Below are 20,668 nucleotides of genomic sequence, written 5' to 3'. Positions count from 1 at the left end.
ATCAGAACATGCGGTACATCCTTTATCCTAATAAATCAGAACATGTGGTATATGCTGTCAGAGTTGCTATGTCTTGCCAGTGTAAATCCACACACTTTATACTGCATATTCCCTAACTCACTGACCCCCACCAACTCACCTCAACCCCTAGTCAGTGAACCCATTAGTGCTAAATATCTTACTTATATGATGCATCTTGCTGCTTTGTATATGAGTTTACCATGTTGTAGGTCAGATAAGCATCATTTTCTGCATGACTAGCTAAATGCTGTTATAGTGTTTAAGTGAAACCCCATGTCATTATGTCCATCTCTTCAGAAGAATGCATAAAACAGTTTTCAAGATGGTCACCAAAGCATTTTCAAGGGTAAATTCAGTTTCATTTTAATATAAAAGCAAGTACAGATATAATGCAAGAAGCATTTTCGTGAAAAACCTAAACCAATATGACCATCCCTTCTGAAGAATTAGCTGTTCCAAGACTGTCAAGATGATCACCATGGTGGACATACTGAAGGTCAGATTCATAAGAAATTCTTTAGAGAAAACTCTGTGTTGATACCACCCTCTGTCATAATGAATAGCAAGATTTTCAAAATGGCCATTACACCAGCCATGTTGGATTTAAAACTGGCACCATTTTCATTTAGGACCAACTAGATATCATGAGAGGACTTTTAAAATAAAAATGCCATATCACTAAATAAAATTTTTAAGTCAGCCATTATGTTATATGGTGGTTATGTTGGACATTAGATTGGAACCATTTTTGTTAAGCCAATATACATATCTTAAGAAGCCTTTTCTTGCAAGAACAAACTGTCATTGTTACTATCAGTTCAGAGTAGCAATAACAAAATGTTCAAGACAACCTCTTGCTGGACATCAGATCTGCACCACTTTCCTTTATGTCCAATTTCGTATCATAAAAAATCTTTTAGTGAAAACCTCATGTAGACAGACTATTTATTCGTGATATAAAGTGATAACTATATTTTCAAGATGGACATCATGCTGGCAAATTAGTACCATTTTCATTCAGGTTCAACTAGACATAAGAGGTTGTTTACTAACACTCCATGATGATAAGACTATCAATTCAAGTTGAGTAGTGATAACAACGTTTTCAAGATGGGCATCCTTGCCGAAGTTGGATCAGCACCATTTTCACTAAGGTCCAAGTAATGAGAAGTGTTTCTGTGGAAAACCCATGTCAGCAATAACAAAATTTTTAAGATGACTGCCTTGGTGGCCATACTAGATGTCCAATGGTCCCTGATTTTATTTAGGATGAACTAGTTCTCAGGCTAAAACTGTGCCAAGTTTCATGACTTTCCTCCAAGCAGCTTAGAAGCAGTGATATGGAACAAGTGTTTAAAGACAAGGGATAGATGCCAGACAAAAAAATTTGGACCACTGCATAAGCTCTTCCACATGCGCTAATAAGTACATTTTTATAGCACAAACACACAGAAAACTGACCATTTTTAAACAAAACTGCTGCCTTGTTAAAGTTGAATCCTACTATAAAAATTATGGATGACACTAAAGCATATACAGCTTTTAACTTACTAAATTATGTAACAAAATTTGGGCATTATTTTGATTAACTTAGTTTCATCAGACTGAAAAAAGTTCTGATTACATTTTTAATAAACTGTTACATTTGGATGACAAAAAGATAGTCATTAATGTGGTTTTCTAAGTACCTTATATACTCACTAACAAGCTGAGTGCCAACTGCAAACAACAAAGATCCATTTCTGCTGTAACATAACATGACTACAGATCAGGGTCTATGTTATTCTATTGCTGATTCCAAAGAAACTGAACAGACCCAGATCTACATTTGCATTATGTGATCGAAGATCTGAATCTGTGCAGTTTGTAGTTGGGCTTGTCTTATGAGCTAGTGTATATGGTACTAAGAAAAATTGTCCATTGACTGCAAGTTTTTCATGTTACAGAAATTAATTTACTAGAAAGTGAAATAAATGAAAATTTGACTAACATCAATAATGACACAACAGGACATTTAGAAATTAAAATGTCAAATTTACATAATCTGCATCAAAAAAAGATTGAAGGGGTAATGGTAAGGTCTGGAGATAAGTGCTATCATCTAGGAGAAAAATTCACAAAATTGTTGTTTAGTTTTGGAGAAAATTTTTTTATATAAATAAAACAATGAAAAAAACATGGCCATGAGATTACTAACACTAAAGGCATTCTAAATGAGCAAAAGCTTTTGCTATGAGAAGATATGTTGCAAAAATTAAGACAAAGATGACACTGCAATTGAAAACAGAATTTAAAAAATCCAGACAAATGATAATATATCTAAGCATTCAGAAGGTGAAATATACTATAAAAAAGCTCTAAAAAGTGGTCAAAAGTATGAACAATTCCAAGGCACCTGGACTAGATGACCTTACAGGTAAATTTTAGAAAAGTTTGGAAATATTGAGGACAGTTTCTTTTAAAGTTAATAAATAATGGATACAGGATGGGTTCATTTTCTATAGCACAAAAAAACCTGTTATCACCTCTATCCTTAAATTAAAGAGATTCATGCTGAGAAACTGGAGGCCTATCACTCTTTTGAGTATTATATATAAAGTGGCATCGTTTAGGAGATCAAACAGAATTAAGAAGGCTATGGATGAAATAGGTTTTATATGTGGTAGATTTATTGACCAAAAAAAGCCTATCTACAATATTTTATTTGAAACAATAAAACAAGAACTTCCCAGTGTACTTGAAACTATATATAAACCCTAAAAAAGCCTTATATATAGTCTCCAGGTAATTTATTGATAAATGTTTTGTTTAATTTTGGGAATTTCATATATAAATGGATTAAACTGTTTTATAATGAGGTAGAGTCATGTATTTTACAAAACATAAATTTTTCTTATTTTCTTTTAAACTGCATACAGCAGAGGTACATAACTCAAATGATTACATGAGACAGAATGTACCTTAATTGTGACTAAGTGGGCTGCACTGCCAAAGTTTTGTCTCTATAATAAATACACAAGCATACTGTAGGGATACAGGTGCCATACCACACAAAACGTTTCTGTGGGCTGCATGTGGCCTGCAGACCATTACTTGAGCACCTCCAGCATAGAAGCTGCTGGCAAGAAGAAAAATTTAATTTAAAATAGAAGTACAAAACAGCCTAAACCCATCTGCCATCAAGTTATTCATTGGCAGATCAGTGTCTACAATGTCCGTTAAAAAAAGCGGTAGTACAAACCGAGACACTGCTCTGCTCGTTTATTATGTGATGGCAGAACTGTGTCTGAGTTGTTCAGAGCTAAATGTGCATTATACACAAGTGTGGTAACTCACAGTTTTGATAATCAATATCAGAATTACATGACTGGACTGTGTAGTAAGTTTCAAGATAGATACGCACAGATGTTTTGTTAATACTGCTTTTAATCCTTTGCTTTCTTTCAATGTTCGCCTTCAACTGTACTTTAGCCAGCTCGCTGTAAAGAATAAAAATACAGAGTAGAATCTTGATGGCTAAACCAGGGTCGATTCAACTACTGATATTTTGAAATGATTTTCCCGGTTCCTTGGGTTTTCAGGCTATCCGGACGTAGACATCCTACAACTCTGAGTTTAAATATGAGACTGAAATTCTACTATCAACCAATCAGAAACTACCTTTCAAATGTAATGTCATTAGTGACTGACTGGTTGAAAAAAATCTCAAGCTCATCAGGATGCAATGTTTATCCGTGTAAAGGCTTATTTTAGTTCACTGTCTGCAAAACATTTAGAAACTTGGTACAAACAAACATGCATGTCAATGATGCAAGATCAAGCTGTACTTCCATATCTTTATGTAAAAAAATTGTTTATTTCATTATATTTATCTTTCCTTAAAGTATGTATCTCTTATTTATACATCAAATAGCCAATCAGTCAAAACAAAACCACTCTTTGTCAAATATAGGACCTACAAAGTAGAATGCTAGTTATGCTGACATATATACTATAACGCTTTTACAGTAGAATGCTCTTCATGTTGACATATGTAAGAATATACTGTACCATGCTAGGCTTACTGATATATGTAAGACCCATACAGAACTAGGATATACATACTGACATATGTTAAGACCTATATAATGCTATTCCTGCTGACATATACGAGACCTATGCAAAACCAGGCAAGAGTTATGTATATTTGATCTGATTTATATTTGATTTAATTTAATTGTTTGTTTGTTAGTTTAAATTTTTTAAAATTCTATTGTAATATAACTTTATTTACTGGATTTGACACTGTCTAGAAAATTTTCAGTTTGACCTGACAGTTTTTTGTAAACAACTAATAATTGAAACTTTGTATCTAATGCTGACCTAGCTCCTAACCTTGATTCAGAACCAGTAAGGGCTGAAGTAAATAACATTTTTTTATTTTTTTATTTTATTCTTTCTCCGAGTAAGATTCATACAGTGAAATGAAGGACATACTTGGAGTAAATGAAAAATAACGTGTATCAATTAGGTATCAATTAGGTTTATCCAAAAGACTGACCCACATCCAGGCATCTGTTTTGAGTTGTAGCTAGATTTATTATTGATTTTTTGAGAAAAAATAGTCATTACTTGCTTTAGCACTTGAAAAGTTAAAGCGTTTTATGATGTGACCAGTTTTTGGGCTAATTATTTTGTTTTATTCAAATTATTTGGAATCCAAGAGATTATTTCTCCGTGGAAATACTTGTGCTCAAAATTAATTCTTGGACAAGGACAGTTATCAAAATTTGTGCAGAATTCAAACACTGGAATATTATTTTCTATGATTCAACACAGAACTGTTGACACATCAGTACAATGCTGACCACAGCATACATCATTGCCTTCCATTTTGGATTTCATCGGGATTTGAACTCAGTTTCATTAGGACTTTTTATTAACAGGACTTCTATTTTTTAATTCTTGGATTATATTTGGATTTGATTCGCAAAACTGTAAGTTTTTTCCCCTTATTTTTACCTTGTTTTTATAGGGAAATAAATTATTTGTTAAATTTTACAAAGCTTGTTGTCTTCGTTCTTTTCTAGTTACGTTTTGTAAGAGCCTAAACACATAACAATAAGACCCATAGAGTACTATGCTATGCATACTGACATATAGAATACCATGCTAGGCACAATGATATAGATAAGACCCATACAGTACCATGCTATACATACATGTACTGATATATGCAAGACATATATAGAACCAGGCTAAACATAAAATGTAAGACCTATACATAAATTGACATATATATATATATATATATATATATATATATATATATATATATATACACAGTACTATACAAGTCATATTAACATTTGTAAGATCTATACAGTACCATACTTGGCATATAGGCATTGGTAATGTTTATGCAGTACTAAAATTGGCATATAAGGCATTTGTAAGGTCTATGCAGTATTATACTTGGAATATAGGCATTTGTAAAGTCTATGCAGTACTATACTTGGCATATAGGCATTAGCAAAGTCTATGCAGTACTATACTTGGCATATAGGCATTTATAAGGTCTATGCAGTATCATGCACGGCATACTAATATATGTAAAACCCATACTGGGGAAAACTAAGCATCCTGATATAAGTATTAACAGGATTTTTTAACAGTGATCACAAGTCATTCACTGTTTAATGCCAGAATTGTTATACTGTGTTACAAACTAAAATCACATAGCATACTAATTAGGATAGAAATGTAATAAGGTTAAAGCTGTTTAATGTATTGATTCTTACATGGTGGTTCAGTCAGGTTGTCACTAGATTATTGCTAATCAGAGTTGAAACGGACACAAGTCTTATTTGATTCTTGTTTTCTTAATAGGGCTGAAGGACAAATAAATAGAAGGTCTAGTGTCATTCAGTACAAGGTTTATTTGGTCCCGGGGTGAAAATGTTAAGACAGCTTAGGCAAGTCTCAATGCTCTAATGTTTTCTAACCCATGATCAAATACATTTTGTACTTGAAAACTTTAACCTGTAACAGTATGATTTATTTTTTCTATACTTAAATTTGTGAAAGTGTTGCTAACGGAAAAACTGGTCCTCTTGTCTTTGCAGATAAACCATTGTTCATTGGGTTTTAAAATGTATGGTTCATGACAACCATGAAGTTTATGAAAACTGGTACTCCATAAATAAAACTGAATTGACAGTATCTATAGTCATGAAAAAACCAACCTCATATCTTTAGCTTTTTTATCAGCCTCCTGTTGTTTCCTCAATCTCATTCTTTCCCTGGGTGGCAAGTTTTTCCATTTTACGTCTTCCTCTGTCAATCTTAAATCTTCCAGATGTGACTTTTCCTTCCTGAAAAAATTGATTTTCTTCAGAAAAAAAAACATTAAGGAACTTGTAAATCTGTATGTGAATGCAACTTTGTAATGTATACATTATCATTTTAAAATCATTAAATTGTATTATGGACTTGATTTGGCAAAGAAGGAACCACTCAGTGCAAATGTATTTCTAACACAGCAATTGCTCTTACACTCTTTGATTTCAAGCATTTATTAACTTCATTTTACCCCTATATTACCAGTTAAGATAAATTGTATGTATTTCCAGTCCTGTAAGAAAACCCATAGGTTTAGATTGGCACAAAGCTAGTTTCTGTTTCTGACTGGGTCCCACACTCTATATTGACCACCACAGAATTTTTCAGCAATATGAGAGTAATGTTCCCACAGAGAATGTACACTAGAAATAAAAGGCACTGACGATGGCCTTCATTACCAGACGACTGATGTTAAGGGCCCTCTCATCCAGCTCCAAATTGATGCTATTTGTAGTGAAGTGAAGCAAAAGGTGGCTATACCCCACCCTTGCACGCTGGCATCGATACAGGCCATAATTACAGCTAGGGATCTTCAGAGGAATTTCATGCCAACGGTCACTCTCTGTATTCACATTAACACAGGCACATTTATATATCAGCTGATAACAGAACATGGTGATCTAGGAAACTGGAAAAAAAAGAGTTACACTGAGCCAATAGGGCCATCTGCAAAGTGGAATATAAAAAGCCAGACAAGATGAAGAAAGTCTGCATCGCCAATGAAGAGTATGAGGAGCTGTAGAAGTCCATATCTACTTGATGACTGACTCAGTATGGTCAATTATCTGTGTAATGTGCTAGGCAGGAAGGCAAGCTAAATTATGACATGTAAGAAACTCTACGCCAAACTCGACAAAATGCTGGTAGGGAGATAGATCACACTTCTCCCCATTCACCAGAATGCTTAGATGAGACAGAATGGAGAATAACCTGTTCATAGATCACACTTCTCCCCATTCACCAGAATGCTTAGATGAGACAGAATGGAGAATAACCTGTTCAAAGATCACACTTCTCCCCATTCACCAGAATGCTTAGATGAGACAGAATGGAGAATAACCTGTTCATAGATCACACTTCTCCCCATTCACCAGAATGCTTAGATGAGACAGAATGGAGAATAACCTGTTCATAGATCACACTTCTCCCCATTCACCAGAATGCTTAGATGAGACAGAATGGAGAATAACCTGTTCATAGATCACACTTCTCCCCATTCACCTGAATGCCTAGATGAAACAGAATGGAGAATAACCTGTTCATATTCTGAATAAGAATCTAACTTACCATGTCATTCTGTATGATATCCTCTAGGTATGAAGCAGTTACAGTTACAGACATGGATCTTAAGTAAGTGTATATACAGCTAACTATCTTATGTGAGGACCCATAGACTGCCCAAAACTAATATATGGTACTTTGGAACATGAATGGACTTGTCTGACCATGCATGAATCTGGATAAGAAAATAGGCATCAATTAAGTTGAGGCTGATTGCAAACTTGTCCATCTTTACGAAAAACTGCACTGAACATGCCATTTCCATCTCAAACGTGAAAATGGACATAAACTTTTTGAGCTAGCTTATATCAGGTATGGAGAATAACTTTATTATGTGTACAATCTCCATGTCCAATAAAAATTCTTCATGTATTTATCAAGAACTAGGACCTTTCAAAGTTGATTAGAACCTCTGTAATGGAAGTGGAGGCTGAATGAATGAAATAAGTAGTCCCTCTGAAACAACTTAGATCACCCATTCATTGTTCAGATACAGCTCAAAAATGAAGAAACCTGGCACCTACTGGGATACTGTTAACAGTTGTCATAGACCCAAAGTCAATACTGTTTATTCAGATATATGGAAGAGGAGAAACAAGGCCTCCCCTCCCCTTGAATTAACTGTTTTCTGTATTGTGATGATTGTTGCCACTGAAGTTGCTACTGTAGGCAAAGCAACTGCTGTTGATAAGAGTTTGTCTGTTTCTCCTTCTTGCATCAGTCTTCACCATTAGGGATGTGGCTGTTGTTGACAAAAAGAAAAGAGAAGGTAAGGCAAGTTGGAAAGGCACATTCTATTCAGCTTACTTCCTCACATTCTCAATACTGCCTCCAAACAGAAGGACAAAACAACAATATAAAGACAAGGCAAGATGACTGAAGAAAGGCATCCAGTCTCACCAGCATATGGTGAACTGCCCTGTTAACAACTTTTACAATGCCAGATGTTGATTCCCATTCTATCTGGCTATTCATTGTGACCAATGAAGCAAAACTTTACCTGCCTTCACAGACACATTCTGAATACTGAATGATCACTGATCCTAATAAAAAGGGATACAACTCATATCTTTTCTCAAAGACGAACATTTTTCTTCAGAGATGGCTGTAAATCACAGGCAAATAGATGAAGAGATCTAACCATACCTGTCACAGTGGCACAAAAGGTGACCTCAATTTCTACTGTGATAAATAACTACTTTTCCCACAATCCAGCAAATGAATTGCTTTGATCCTTTCCTACAAGGATATAATTTGCCTTGCTATTGAAGCGAAGATGTTGAGGCCTTTGAGTTTGACTGTTAATGTGACTGGAGTATGGTAAGTACAATCAAAGACATGAAACACTTAAACATCGATTCACACAATATATCTTTCTCTAAACAATGTATTGCTCATCAAAAACAAAACAAATGTTTAATTTGCATATTTGGAGTGGTCACTGCTGATATGCTCCACTAACCCCTTAAAGCAGGGTGATATCATTGTTTGGCTAGGAAACACCTGGCCACTGACTTTTGAAGACAGGTGACCCAGGCATTAATATAGGAAATTTGTAGGTGACCACTAAACACAGGTAACCATTAAGACAGGTTTTACTTTATTTGGAAAAATTAGTACTGCACAATTTCCACAGTGGGGATGCAATCCTAAATAGATTTAACAACAATGCATTCAAAATGTGGTTCAAATTTTATAAGATTTTGGTGTGAATTCCCTTTTTATTGCATTTTGCTTGATTTGCATTAAATGTAGTTGTATCCATTTCTCATGTTTTGTGTAATTAGTGTGTTAGGGGAACAGCGCACTAACAACAACATGGATGGTTCAGAATATTGTTATTCATGAACCATTTTTGTCCACATAAACAACAACCAGTTCTCATTGTCTGATGTCAGCACACAGTTTCCAATGAAATAAACCATAACTGATCAACTGGTTGATTGACCTACTTTAATATTTATTTATGCAAATTGCATATTGTGTAATTTAAGTTATTTGTTGATTTACCGATTGATTGAATACCTGACGGAATGAATGGTCACTGTATTCATCAACTGATCTCTGTACATTCAATATAAAAGTTACTGTTGGAAATAACAACAAAAGGCCCAAGTGGGTCTGATGACTGATATTGCTCACCTGGCTTACAAGACTGAACAGTTGACCATTTCACTAACATTCTATGTCAAAACCCCTCAAACTTTATATCATACTGAAATTACCTATTTTACTTACCCTTATAAACATTCTTTCAAATGACAGAACTTTAATTAAAATAGAAAGTCTCTTGCTCAGAATTGAAGCTACCAAAGATCAAATGCTAGATCACATTATTAATATGTATGGATACTGCTAATTACTAAATTCACCCAAGATGTAGAAGATATGAGCTGATATTCCAACTTTGATCAAAATCAGATCAGAATATGGTTTTCAGAATAGCAACAAGTACAGTCAATCAGATGCAAGATCATCTCATTAGTACATGTAGATCTTGTTCATCATAAAAACTCAGACAATAAGATGCATGATTACTGTATTAATATATAAATAGATCTTACTCATTATCAAAGACATCCAAGATCTTGATTACCTACACCCATATTTCAAGTTTGATCAAAATTTAACACGACATATGACTTCCACAGTGGTAACTAATTTTGCCATCAATCTGATGCATGTAGCTTGCTCAATCTGAAACTTGTCCAAAATCTGGATGATATAATCATATATTCCAATTCTGATCCAAATCAGATCTGAATTACTGCCTCCAGAGTTGTAACAAGGTCACCCTATCACCTGCAAGATCAGCTCATTAATATATGTGCATCAGAAATAAGGCTCCCAAGTGGTAACAAGGTCAGCCAATTAAATGCATGATCACCTCATTAACATGCATAGACCATGCTCTATATAAGCCCACATTTCAAGTTTGAGTGAAACAGGATCAGAAATATAGATTCCAGAGTGGTTGCAAGCAGTTGTTAACAGACCAATGAAGACAATATACAACACACAACTGATGATGCATGATGGATGCAGGAACATACCATAAACTCACCTGGCTCTGCAGCAAGGTGAGCTAAAAACAAACCAAACCACAGAGTGGCAAAAATGGCTGATTACATTGTCAAGTTGTTTGTACCATTCATCACATAGCGGGCTCTACAGGCATATAGATGATGGTCATTTTATTCCACATTTTCTAAATTTTCTCAGCTTACGAAAGTTGGTTTTGCCTCCGGGCCTCTGAAGCAGTTTTATGTCATCTAGCAAAGGTTTGCTGTGCCTTGACTGCATCACTATTGGTACAGTGCATGTCATGACATGTCACCCGATGTACCATATTTACTCACTTTCAAGATGAGTCCAACTGCAAACTGCACAGTTCCATATCTGCTGTTGCATAATGTGCCAGCAGATGTGGGTCTGTGCAGTTTGTTAGGAGTAATCAGTAGAACAAACAAGATATAACCTGATCTGCAGGTGCATTATGCAGTGGCAGATTAGGTTCTTTGTTGTTTGCAGAGGCATGAGTGGTACACAGAGAATGAAAATATGTGCTGATATTATAATCAGAAAATGAAGTGAATAGGGTAAGGGTTACTGTAATATAAGCACTGTCCACAGACACTCACACACAGGGATCGTCCTGGGCTTCGCCAATGTCGCAAATTGCGATTTTTTTTCCTTATTGGCGACAAAAATATCCCATCTGGCGATTTTTTTGGCGACAGACTTTTTGGTTATTTAGTTTGTACATACAATCATAGATTTGGACTGGATAAATTAAAAGGGAGAACGAAAGGAAGCCACAAACTTGACTAAGCAATGCATTGGAATCAATCTGTTACACAAACAATCCTTTGTTCGTATTGACAACCCCATCTTTACAGTGCATTGTTACATCATAATCTGCTTATGCTGACATCTGGGCTGAGTATGCTGTGATACAGTCAATCATGCTACCGAACTATACCTACAACTGACCGACTTCTGAAGACGCGAATAGAACAGATACAATTAATTGAATGGCTAAATCTTCTGTTTTTTTTTTTGTTTTTTTTTACATATACCAGTACAATAGTTTTGCTGAACCTTCATAGAAAACTGATAACCTTTGAAGTACCGACTACTGTGTATAAATACAAAGCAAATGGAAAAATCTCAATCACAATTATGTCTGTCGCCAGTGCAGCATTTTACTCATTGATCTTTTCCTTTTGCCATCAATCCGTGTTACAGCTGCTGAGACTTAAACTCCGAAACAAGAAATAGCACAAAATAAAAACAACAACCAGTTTTGCATAATTAATAATAATTATTTATTTCTCAAAATACAAGAGTGAAAGAATCTCTAAATTGGGTGTGAATTTATGCTTATATATACGGTCCAATATTGCCTGGTGTTGATTCATGTAAGTTTCATTCGTGGGAATGTAGATCCTATTTTGTTTGTCGAGAAAATTTATACAGCATTCAGTGATCATTCTTGGGATTTAGGAAGCAATTCACTACAAGCTTTGTTAAGCTAGCCATAAGGGGGAGGGGGGGGCTGCTGATAGACTACTGGTGTCACCTGTCAGTGCTGTGGACTGTGAACGTGGATTCAGTAAGATGAACCTCATAAAAACTGACATCAGAAATAAACTCTGCATCTCATCTCTCGAGAATTTCATGAGAATCAGCATGTACAGATGTGAAAAATTAGACTTTGAAACTGCATTCAACAAGTGGGCAGCCCTAAAATTGCGACGGATCTTCATGTAACACTTTGTAACATTTTGTTAATGCTTGTTGTAATTAAAGAATTAAGTAACCCATCTTTTGTAATTTTCATTGCCTGTTACATTAATAGACTAAATTAACACTTGGAAAAATGTACACTACTTGTTCTGGCGACACTTTTTGAAAATTGGCGACAAAATATTGAGGTTGGCGATTTTTTTGGCGACAGCTTTTTAAAAGCCAGGACCATCCCTGCACACACCCACATACTGACTACCACAATCTTGGTGGCATATAGCATGAGTGTTTCTGCCCAAAATTATGGTAGTGTGCATAGCTGGTATGCATTTCTTAAGTTCATGCTAATGGGAACATCATCCAAGAAATAAAATACGTACAGGACTTTGGCAATTTCTTCAGCATCTGTCTTTGCATTGCCTGGTAGGTCATGGAATGGATGTTTAGCAAAATAATCAGCACTCATCTTCTAAAAATTAGTGGAAGAAAATACATGCTGTATGAGAAATATCTTACTAGCAATGAAATTCATAATTATGGTATTTTAGGTTTAAAATCTCATCAATTTTCCTTAAGTTCAACATAAGGAGCAACAAATCCATGAATGAATAAATTAATGACTAAGTAGTGTCAACAATTATAATACAGATGATCAAATTTTGGTCAAAAAGCAAAACTGTCAATGAAAATATCTGAATTAAATGGGTCATACATATGCATATGTATCAATAATTAAAGATTCACATTTTGTAGATGTTAATCTTATCACTAGGAGAAAAGATTTTATGTTTGCACTTTACACCTACTGGAGATTTACTTTGACTATTCACCATGGAATGATAATAGAGGTGTGAAGGGTGGTCATTTTATGTGTGTTTCTGTGAACATCAGTGTCAATGATCTTTGACCAAGGTAAACCTGGCTGACACAGATTCTATAAACACATGTGCTAGTAGGTTATTAGCTTTTATTATCCATTAGGTCATCAATGATCACTGACAGACAGTTAAGTCAAAGGCTTGGACAAAAAAATTCCTATGATCGGAACACTGCATCTTTAATCTTGCTTGATTAGCTTGAGATTTCTAAATGACAAATTACATATTGTCAAAGCAACACTAGTCAGTGTCAAGTGGGTCTGAGAAAAAAAAATCTTTCCTCTCTGAATCTCCCTTCCTCCTAATTACATTTAAAAAGATAATTTAATTATTCATTAATCCACTGTAGTTATAATTGTATGAGATTATATTTGACTCATACTCTGTTCTATGTTAGCATTCTCGATGTCAAACTAGTTTCATTTCATGGACACAAATCAGGTGTGCAAAATGGATTTACTCTTTAAACAAAGGGTTTAACTGACTGAACTAAGGTGAATAGAAAATGCCTGGAGTTTGAGTTGTAATCACTATCACATGAACAACTAAAAAGAGCAACATACAACACAATCCTTTAACAATGACAATCAAATCCAGGAAAAGATTATCACTTATTAGTCTTAAAGCCAAAACCAAAGACCTCATTACCTCAGGCAATCAGATTAACTCCCAAGGGAAAGATACATTCAACTGCTACACCAAAGACCTTTAAAAAGATTTCTCATTACGATGAACTGTTATCAGCATTGTGTGGAGTTCACACAACAGATAAAGAAACCACAGAAATCTCTCAAATACTAACAATTATTCCCTCTGAAGAAAGAATGATTAATCTCAATGGGTATTCGTATGATTATGGCAGTTAGTGACATGTACATAGCCTGGTTTATAGTCTATAACAAATGATACTATCTGAACTACCTGTAAAAATTAGGAAACTGGTAGCTGGTCTCCTGTTCTCTTGTTACAAATGTCTTCACTTTTAACTGATCATGGTCACAAAGGATTACATAAAAGGTTAGTGGTTTTATCTGTTTTTGCAACACAGTCATTTATAACAGATGTTTATTATACAAATGGGACCTTGCCTGCAGATCCTCCTAAGTGGTTATGTTTACAATGGATTAAATGAAGGTCAGCTGTGTTTATGAGTTAGTTTTGGGATGCAGTTGTTCATAGCAGTCTCACATATTTTACCGAAATTTTGAGGTCACTGGTCATGTTTTGCAGGTGGTCGCTCATGACAGTGCTGTGGTAGTCCATGAGACTGAATAACTGGCATTTGGATAGTCAACATTTTACTGCAGATCATGGGAGGTTTTAACCAAATATAGTTCTGAAGGCTAGCAAAATGTGAATATTGTAATCTTAATGGATCACACTTCCTCTTAGAGCTACTTGCCCAAGGAGTCTTTGATTTCTCAAGATATAAAATTCTTAAGGTACAGGTTTTTACTGAGAGAAAATAGTTCTTCAAAAACCACTTAACCTTGGCCTAAATATTAGAAAAATGGGGGAGGGGGGTATGTAGTGCTATGAATGCCACTACTGGTATCAATAAAAAAAATTCCAAACTGAACCTGCAACCTTTAGATTACGAGTCCAACAAGAAGAAAAAAAAACAGATGAAGACAATAAAAAAATTTAGTAATTGCTATTCCTAAAATATGAAAAATGTCCAGCTTCAAATATGACCTTGAAAATAATGTTTCAAGATTGAAAAATTAAAACTGTTTAGGCTAAAGTTCAATTTTTCAACATAAATTATCTATATATTTCAAATAAATTAAAATAATTTCTGCTAATACTGTAATACAGATGACTTTTAAAGAGATATTAATAATTTGGAAATATCATGAATATTTCTTACATTGTAAGAAGATGAAAACTTACAGATACATGCTGTGCAATGAATGGGAGCTTCAACAGTTCAGAAGCAGCAGGTCTCTTTGCGGGATCTTTATTCAACATTCTGAAACATACATACCCTGTATATATTTAAGATAGACTACTTCCTGAAACATACATACCCTGTATATATTTATGACAGACTACTTACTGAAAAATACATACCCTGTATATATTTATGACAGACTATACACTGAAACACACATACTAGGTATATATTTGTAATAGACTATACAATGAAATATACATACCCATTATACATTTATGATAGGCTATACAATGAAATATACATACCTGGTATACATTTATGATAGACTATACATTGATATATATATATATATATGGTATGTATTTATGATAGACTATACAGTGAAACATATATACCAGGTATACATTTATGATAGACTATACACTGAAACATATATACCAGGTATAATTTATGATAGACTATACACTGAAACATATAGACCTGGTATACATTTATGATAGACTATACACTGAAATATATATACAAGGTATACATTTATGATAGACTATACACTGAAAGATACATACCCAGAATACATTTATGAAAGACTACATTGAGCTCTCTGTCATTATAATGCCCTTCTTTATGACACTATTCTGGTTATATTATAGTACTGTAGATCCAATTACCAAAATTAAGCCATTGTACCTGTATTACTCTATCAAATGTACAGCAACATGGGTTGAAAAAAAACAAACAGCTGAAGCTTATATCTTTATTTTCTTTTTAAACTATTACTGCTTGAAAAATTAATTGTACAAACAGCAAAAAGTTAACAGAAGTATGGATGACATAAACATAAATTAAAATTAAAGTACTTTTATAAATCTGTCTGGTTTATTCACATCCTTCCCCTCTGACACAAATATATGCATTTATTGAATTTTCTCTCACTCTTGCTATAACATGGTTCAGTAATGACACATTTTTCACTATACCATGGTTTAGTAATGACAGTTTTTACTATACCATGGTTTGTTAATGACACATTTTTCACTATACCATGGTTTAGTAATGACACATTTTTCACTATATTATGGTTTGGTAATGACACATTTTTCACTATATCATGGTTTGGTAATGACACATTTTTCACTATATCATGGTTTGGTAATGACACATTTTTCACTATACCATGGTTTAGTAATGACACATTTTTCACTACACCATGGTTTGGTAATGACACATTTTCACTATACCATGGTTTGGTAATGACACATTTTCACTATACCATGGTTTGGTAATGACACATTTTTCACTATACTTCAGTTCAGTATATAACAGTGTTATCACTAGTATGAGGCTCAGTATCTGACATAGTTCTCACTATATGATCCAGTAAATAATGCAGTTTTCACTATATGATCCAGTAAATAATGCAGTTTTCACTATACGATCCAGTAAATAATGCAGTTTTCACTATACGATCCAGTAAATAATGCAGTTTTCACTATACGATCCAGTAAATAATGCAGTTCTCACTATATGATCCAGTAAATAATGCAGTTTTCACTAAACTTTAGTTCGGTACATGATGCTGTTTACAGTTATGGACCTCAACTACTGTGTTATAAAGAGTGAGAGCTGTGTAAAGCACCAACACTCCAAACTTTGCTTTTACAAAAATGTTCACTGTAGACTGTCAAAAGACCTCCTCTTCATTTTTTGACCTCCTCTTCATTTTTTCCTGTTTTCATAGAGCATTTTACAACAAAATGAAGGACAAAGTGCCATGGTGTCATGCAATTGCTTGACTGAAGTCATACCTAAAATATGACAGGTGGTAATGATCATTTGACTGTGATAATACCAAAAAGGAAACGATTTCAAATAAATTTGTTTTAAACAAGTTTTTATTCAAAATATCAGTGTGTCTCCCATATACTGCACAGGAAAAGCAAATCTGAACTAAAATTTAGCTTCCTGCTACCTTAATGTGGGATCCATTGTAAACCCCTGAAAAATTTTAATGCCAAGATGCTTTCTGTCAAATTTAGTTATATTCTACTGAGCTGTTGTTGAGTTCTTTTCAGTTATGGAGTCCATATTTGACGGTGGATCAGCATCATCTGTACATAATTGAATGCCCTCCATGACAAGGTGCTGTCAAAAAGAATGTCTTTAATAGGTTTTTCTCTTTTTAGTAGCAGCTGCCGTATTAAGCCCTTTATGTCAGGAAGTTCTCTGCCACATTTAGTTGAAGTCTGAAGAGTGTTTTTTAAGAAGTTTGAAGAACAAATGTTGACATAGAATGGATACAGGGCATATCATATGACAAGCTCACCTGGCCTTATTTTCAGGTGAGCTAAAAACACAAGAAATTAAATTTTATAATTTCTTATTAGTTTTATCCATACCAACAGTGTACTGTGAAACCTGAAAATTTCTTTATAAGTTCTGCTGAATTTATAAGCAGGAGTGAAATCACTAAAAGTTATGTTCCAGACTGGAAAAGGAGAAAGTTGTATCCTATTTATGCATTATTAAATGATAAAACCTAATCTAAATCAAATTTCTGATTTGAGAGTGCAAATAATACAAACAATAGGACTTACAGTTTGAAAATGTTGTTGAGCTCAGGGGAAAAAGTGGAGGGCAGGTTGTTAGGTTCTCCTTCTACTACTTTATACATCACAGCCATCAAACCAGTGCCATTAAATGCATGATTCAGGGTACAGAGCTCATATAGAATACAACCTATTGACCTGAAAAAAAGTAACTCATACTTCAAGCAAATCAACTAATATATTTATGTACAACTGTGAAATGTATGGTGATTTCACTTTTATATTCAACAAGATTTGCTGGTGACTTTGTGTACATTTTCAGTGGAATTACTGTTATGGATGCAACCAGATTTGCTGATGACTTCTGTTGCCCATTTTCAATGGAATTAGTATTATGGATTCAACCAGATCAACTGGTATCTTTGTGTACATTTTCAATGGAATTACTATTATGATGCAGCAAGATCAACTGGTGTCTTTTTGTACATTTTCAATGGAATTACTATTATGGATGCAACCAGATCAACTGGTGTCTTTGTGTACATTTTCAATGGAATTACTATTATGATGCAGCAAGATGGGCTAGTGACTGGTGAATACATGTATTCTAACTAGTTACACTTAGATTGCTAATTTTCCTGTACCCATAAATGAAATTCCCTAACCCAAAAATTAATATCAAATAGGTAATAAATGTTACAAGTAATTCTTGTCTAATACGCATCAAGTTGATAACTGCAAATTTTCTTTAGTTAACTGACTCGTTTGCCTATATCATGATACAGTACATAGCACGATGGTATTTCTATGGACCTTGATTATCATGCTGTAACATGATGGCATTTCTATGGACCTTGATTATCATGCTATAACATGACGGCATTTCTATGGACCTTGATTATCATGCTATAACATGATGGCATTTCTATGGACCCTGATAATTATGCTATAACATGATGGCATTTCTATGCATCCTGATAATCATGCTATAAGATGATGGAATTTCTATGGACCTTGATTATCATGCTATAACATGATGGCATTCTATGGACCTTGATAATCATGCTATAAGATGATGGCATTTCTATGGACCTTGATTATCATGCTATAAGATGATGGCATTTCTATGGACCCTGATAATCATGCTATAAGATGATGGCATTTCTATGGACCCTGATAATCATGCTATAAGATGATGGCATTTCTATAGACCTTGATTATCATGCTATAACATGATGGCATTTCTATGGACCCTGATAATCATGCTATAAGATGATGGCATTTCTATGGACCCTGATAATAATGCTATAAGATGATGGCATTTCTATGGACCTTGATTATCATGCTATAACATGATGGCATTTCTATGGACCCTGATAATCATGCTATAACATGATGGCATTTCTATGGACCCTGATCATCATGCTGTAGCAAAATGATATTCCTATGGACCCTATTATCATGCACAATGGCATTTCTATGGATACTGATCATCATACTATAAGGCAATTGGCATTTCTATGGACCCTGACCATCATGCTATAGCAAGTTTTCTCTGTATCTACTCAAACCACTCTACTCTCTTCTTGGAGGTCTATTCAAGCTAGTTATGCAGCTATCAATATTGGTGCATTAGCTCAAGACGAGAAATGAAAATACAAAAGTCTGACTCACTATCTATAGAGTCCTCTGTGTCTCCTTCCAATATCCTAACGTCATGGACACAAGAATCAAACATGCCTTACTGACCTCTTGCATGTGAAGACTTTAAACTGTTCAAAATAACACCAGGAAACATAAGCAGCTCTACTTACCAGATATCCGACTTGGAATTGTAGCCCTCATGTTTTAAAACTTCAGGGCTCATGTAGTATGGTGTGCCTGTAAATGTGGAGGCTAAATCTGTGGTTCCCATGAGAATTCGAGAGATACCAAAATCTCCAATCTTCATCCTATTCATTTTTAGGAAGATATTTCTAGAATGAAAAGAAAAAACGAAACATTTAACTACAGGTTAAAAAAATCTTTGATATACTGTCCTTTTTCATTGTAATGAAGTTTATTATAGTGTGATTCAGAATATAATGTAGTACCACTATGACCCCAATGATCAAATTTAAATTGTTCTTGAATAAGAATATCAAATGTATGACATAACAAAACAATCTATATCAAAGCTTCTGTACTGATAATTGTTTGTTATACACTAAAAAATATTTAAATAATAACAACAAAGTATTTCATTTCTATGTCTTGTGCTGAATGATGTAAAAACAATGCAAAGTGTGACTGAATAGTCTATCCTTACAAAGCATACAACAGTCGGTATGGAGTGGTGGGCAGAGATGTCTGTTATTCACACAATTTATGGGCTTTATTCATGGCAGTATACTCCAAACTCAATATATTTTCCAAACAAATATTAACTCCAAAATTTCTTTACCAGAGAAAAAGATGTCTACATATATCAGCAAGCATTCCATCCAACCTAATGTTTAACAGTGTCTGTATGCTTGTAACCACCGCATCTGACTTTCATAGACTTTCATACAAAACTTTAACACTGTTGATCGCAATTCTTAGGTAGGCAGGACAGGAACTCCTCTTTTAACTTCAAACATATAGTGATATTAACCCAAAGTTTTGCTTAAATGTAACAACAGATGTTGACGACATGTGGCTTCAAAACTTTTTAAAAAATTTTAACAATATTTATGACAATGATGTCTCAGTGGAAATTTAGTACGCCTACACAGCTAACTATGCTTATGCTGGTGAGACAAAAAAATCTAGTTAGTTTTAGTTTGAAGCAGATAATACAAGCAATTGATGTTACCAAGTGATGCCATCATTGATTATGTGATTTTCTGATTGTTTTATCATATGTACATCTGATACAAGGCTCCATATCACAA

General features: G+C 34.2%; 1 protein-coding gene across 6 annotated transcripts in view; it reads right to left on the bottom strand.

Moving 5' to 3' along the window:
- The window catches only part of LOC149782931 (serine/threonine-protein kinase Nek11-like), a 71,633-nt gene that overhangs the window by 30,798 nt on the left and 20,167 nt on the right, over nt 1–20,668 (bottom strand). For all 6 annotated transcript variants that reach the window (XR_016414475.1, XM_089934491.1, XM_089934488.1 and 3 more), the window contains 6 exons: nt 19,568–19,729; nt 17,802–17,951; nt 15,204–15,282; nt 12,813–12,901; nt 6,246–6,374; nt 3,425–3,500 (listed from right to left, as the gene is read on the bottom strand). Coding sequence is in view for 5 of the 6 variants with exons in the window: in XM_089934491.1 (XP_089790617.1) it covers nt 3,425–3,500; nt 6,246–6,374; nt 12,813–12,901; nt 15,204–15,282; nt 17,802–17,951; nt 19,568–19,729 (685 nt within the window). In the remaining variant the exon portion in view is untranslated. The remainder of the gene's footprint in view (nt 1–3,424; nt 3,501–6,245; nt 6,375–12,812; nt 12,902–15,203; nt 15,283–17,801; nt 17,952–19,567; nt 19,730–20,668) is intronic.

This window comes from Sinohyriopsis cumingii, chromosome 15 (genome assembly GCF_028554795.1).
Source record: "Sinohyriopsis cumingii isolate HCF-2022 chromosome 15, ASM2855479v2, whole genome shotgun sequence".
Classification (NCBI taxonomy): Eukaryota; Metazoa; Mollusca; class Bivalvia; order Unionida; family Unionidae; genus Sinohyriopsis; species Sinohyriopsis cumingii.
This window is presented reverse-complemented; position numbering and strand designations above follow the sequence as displayed.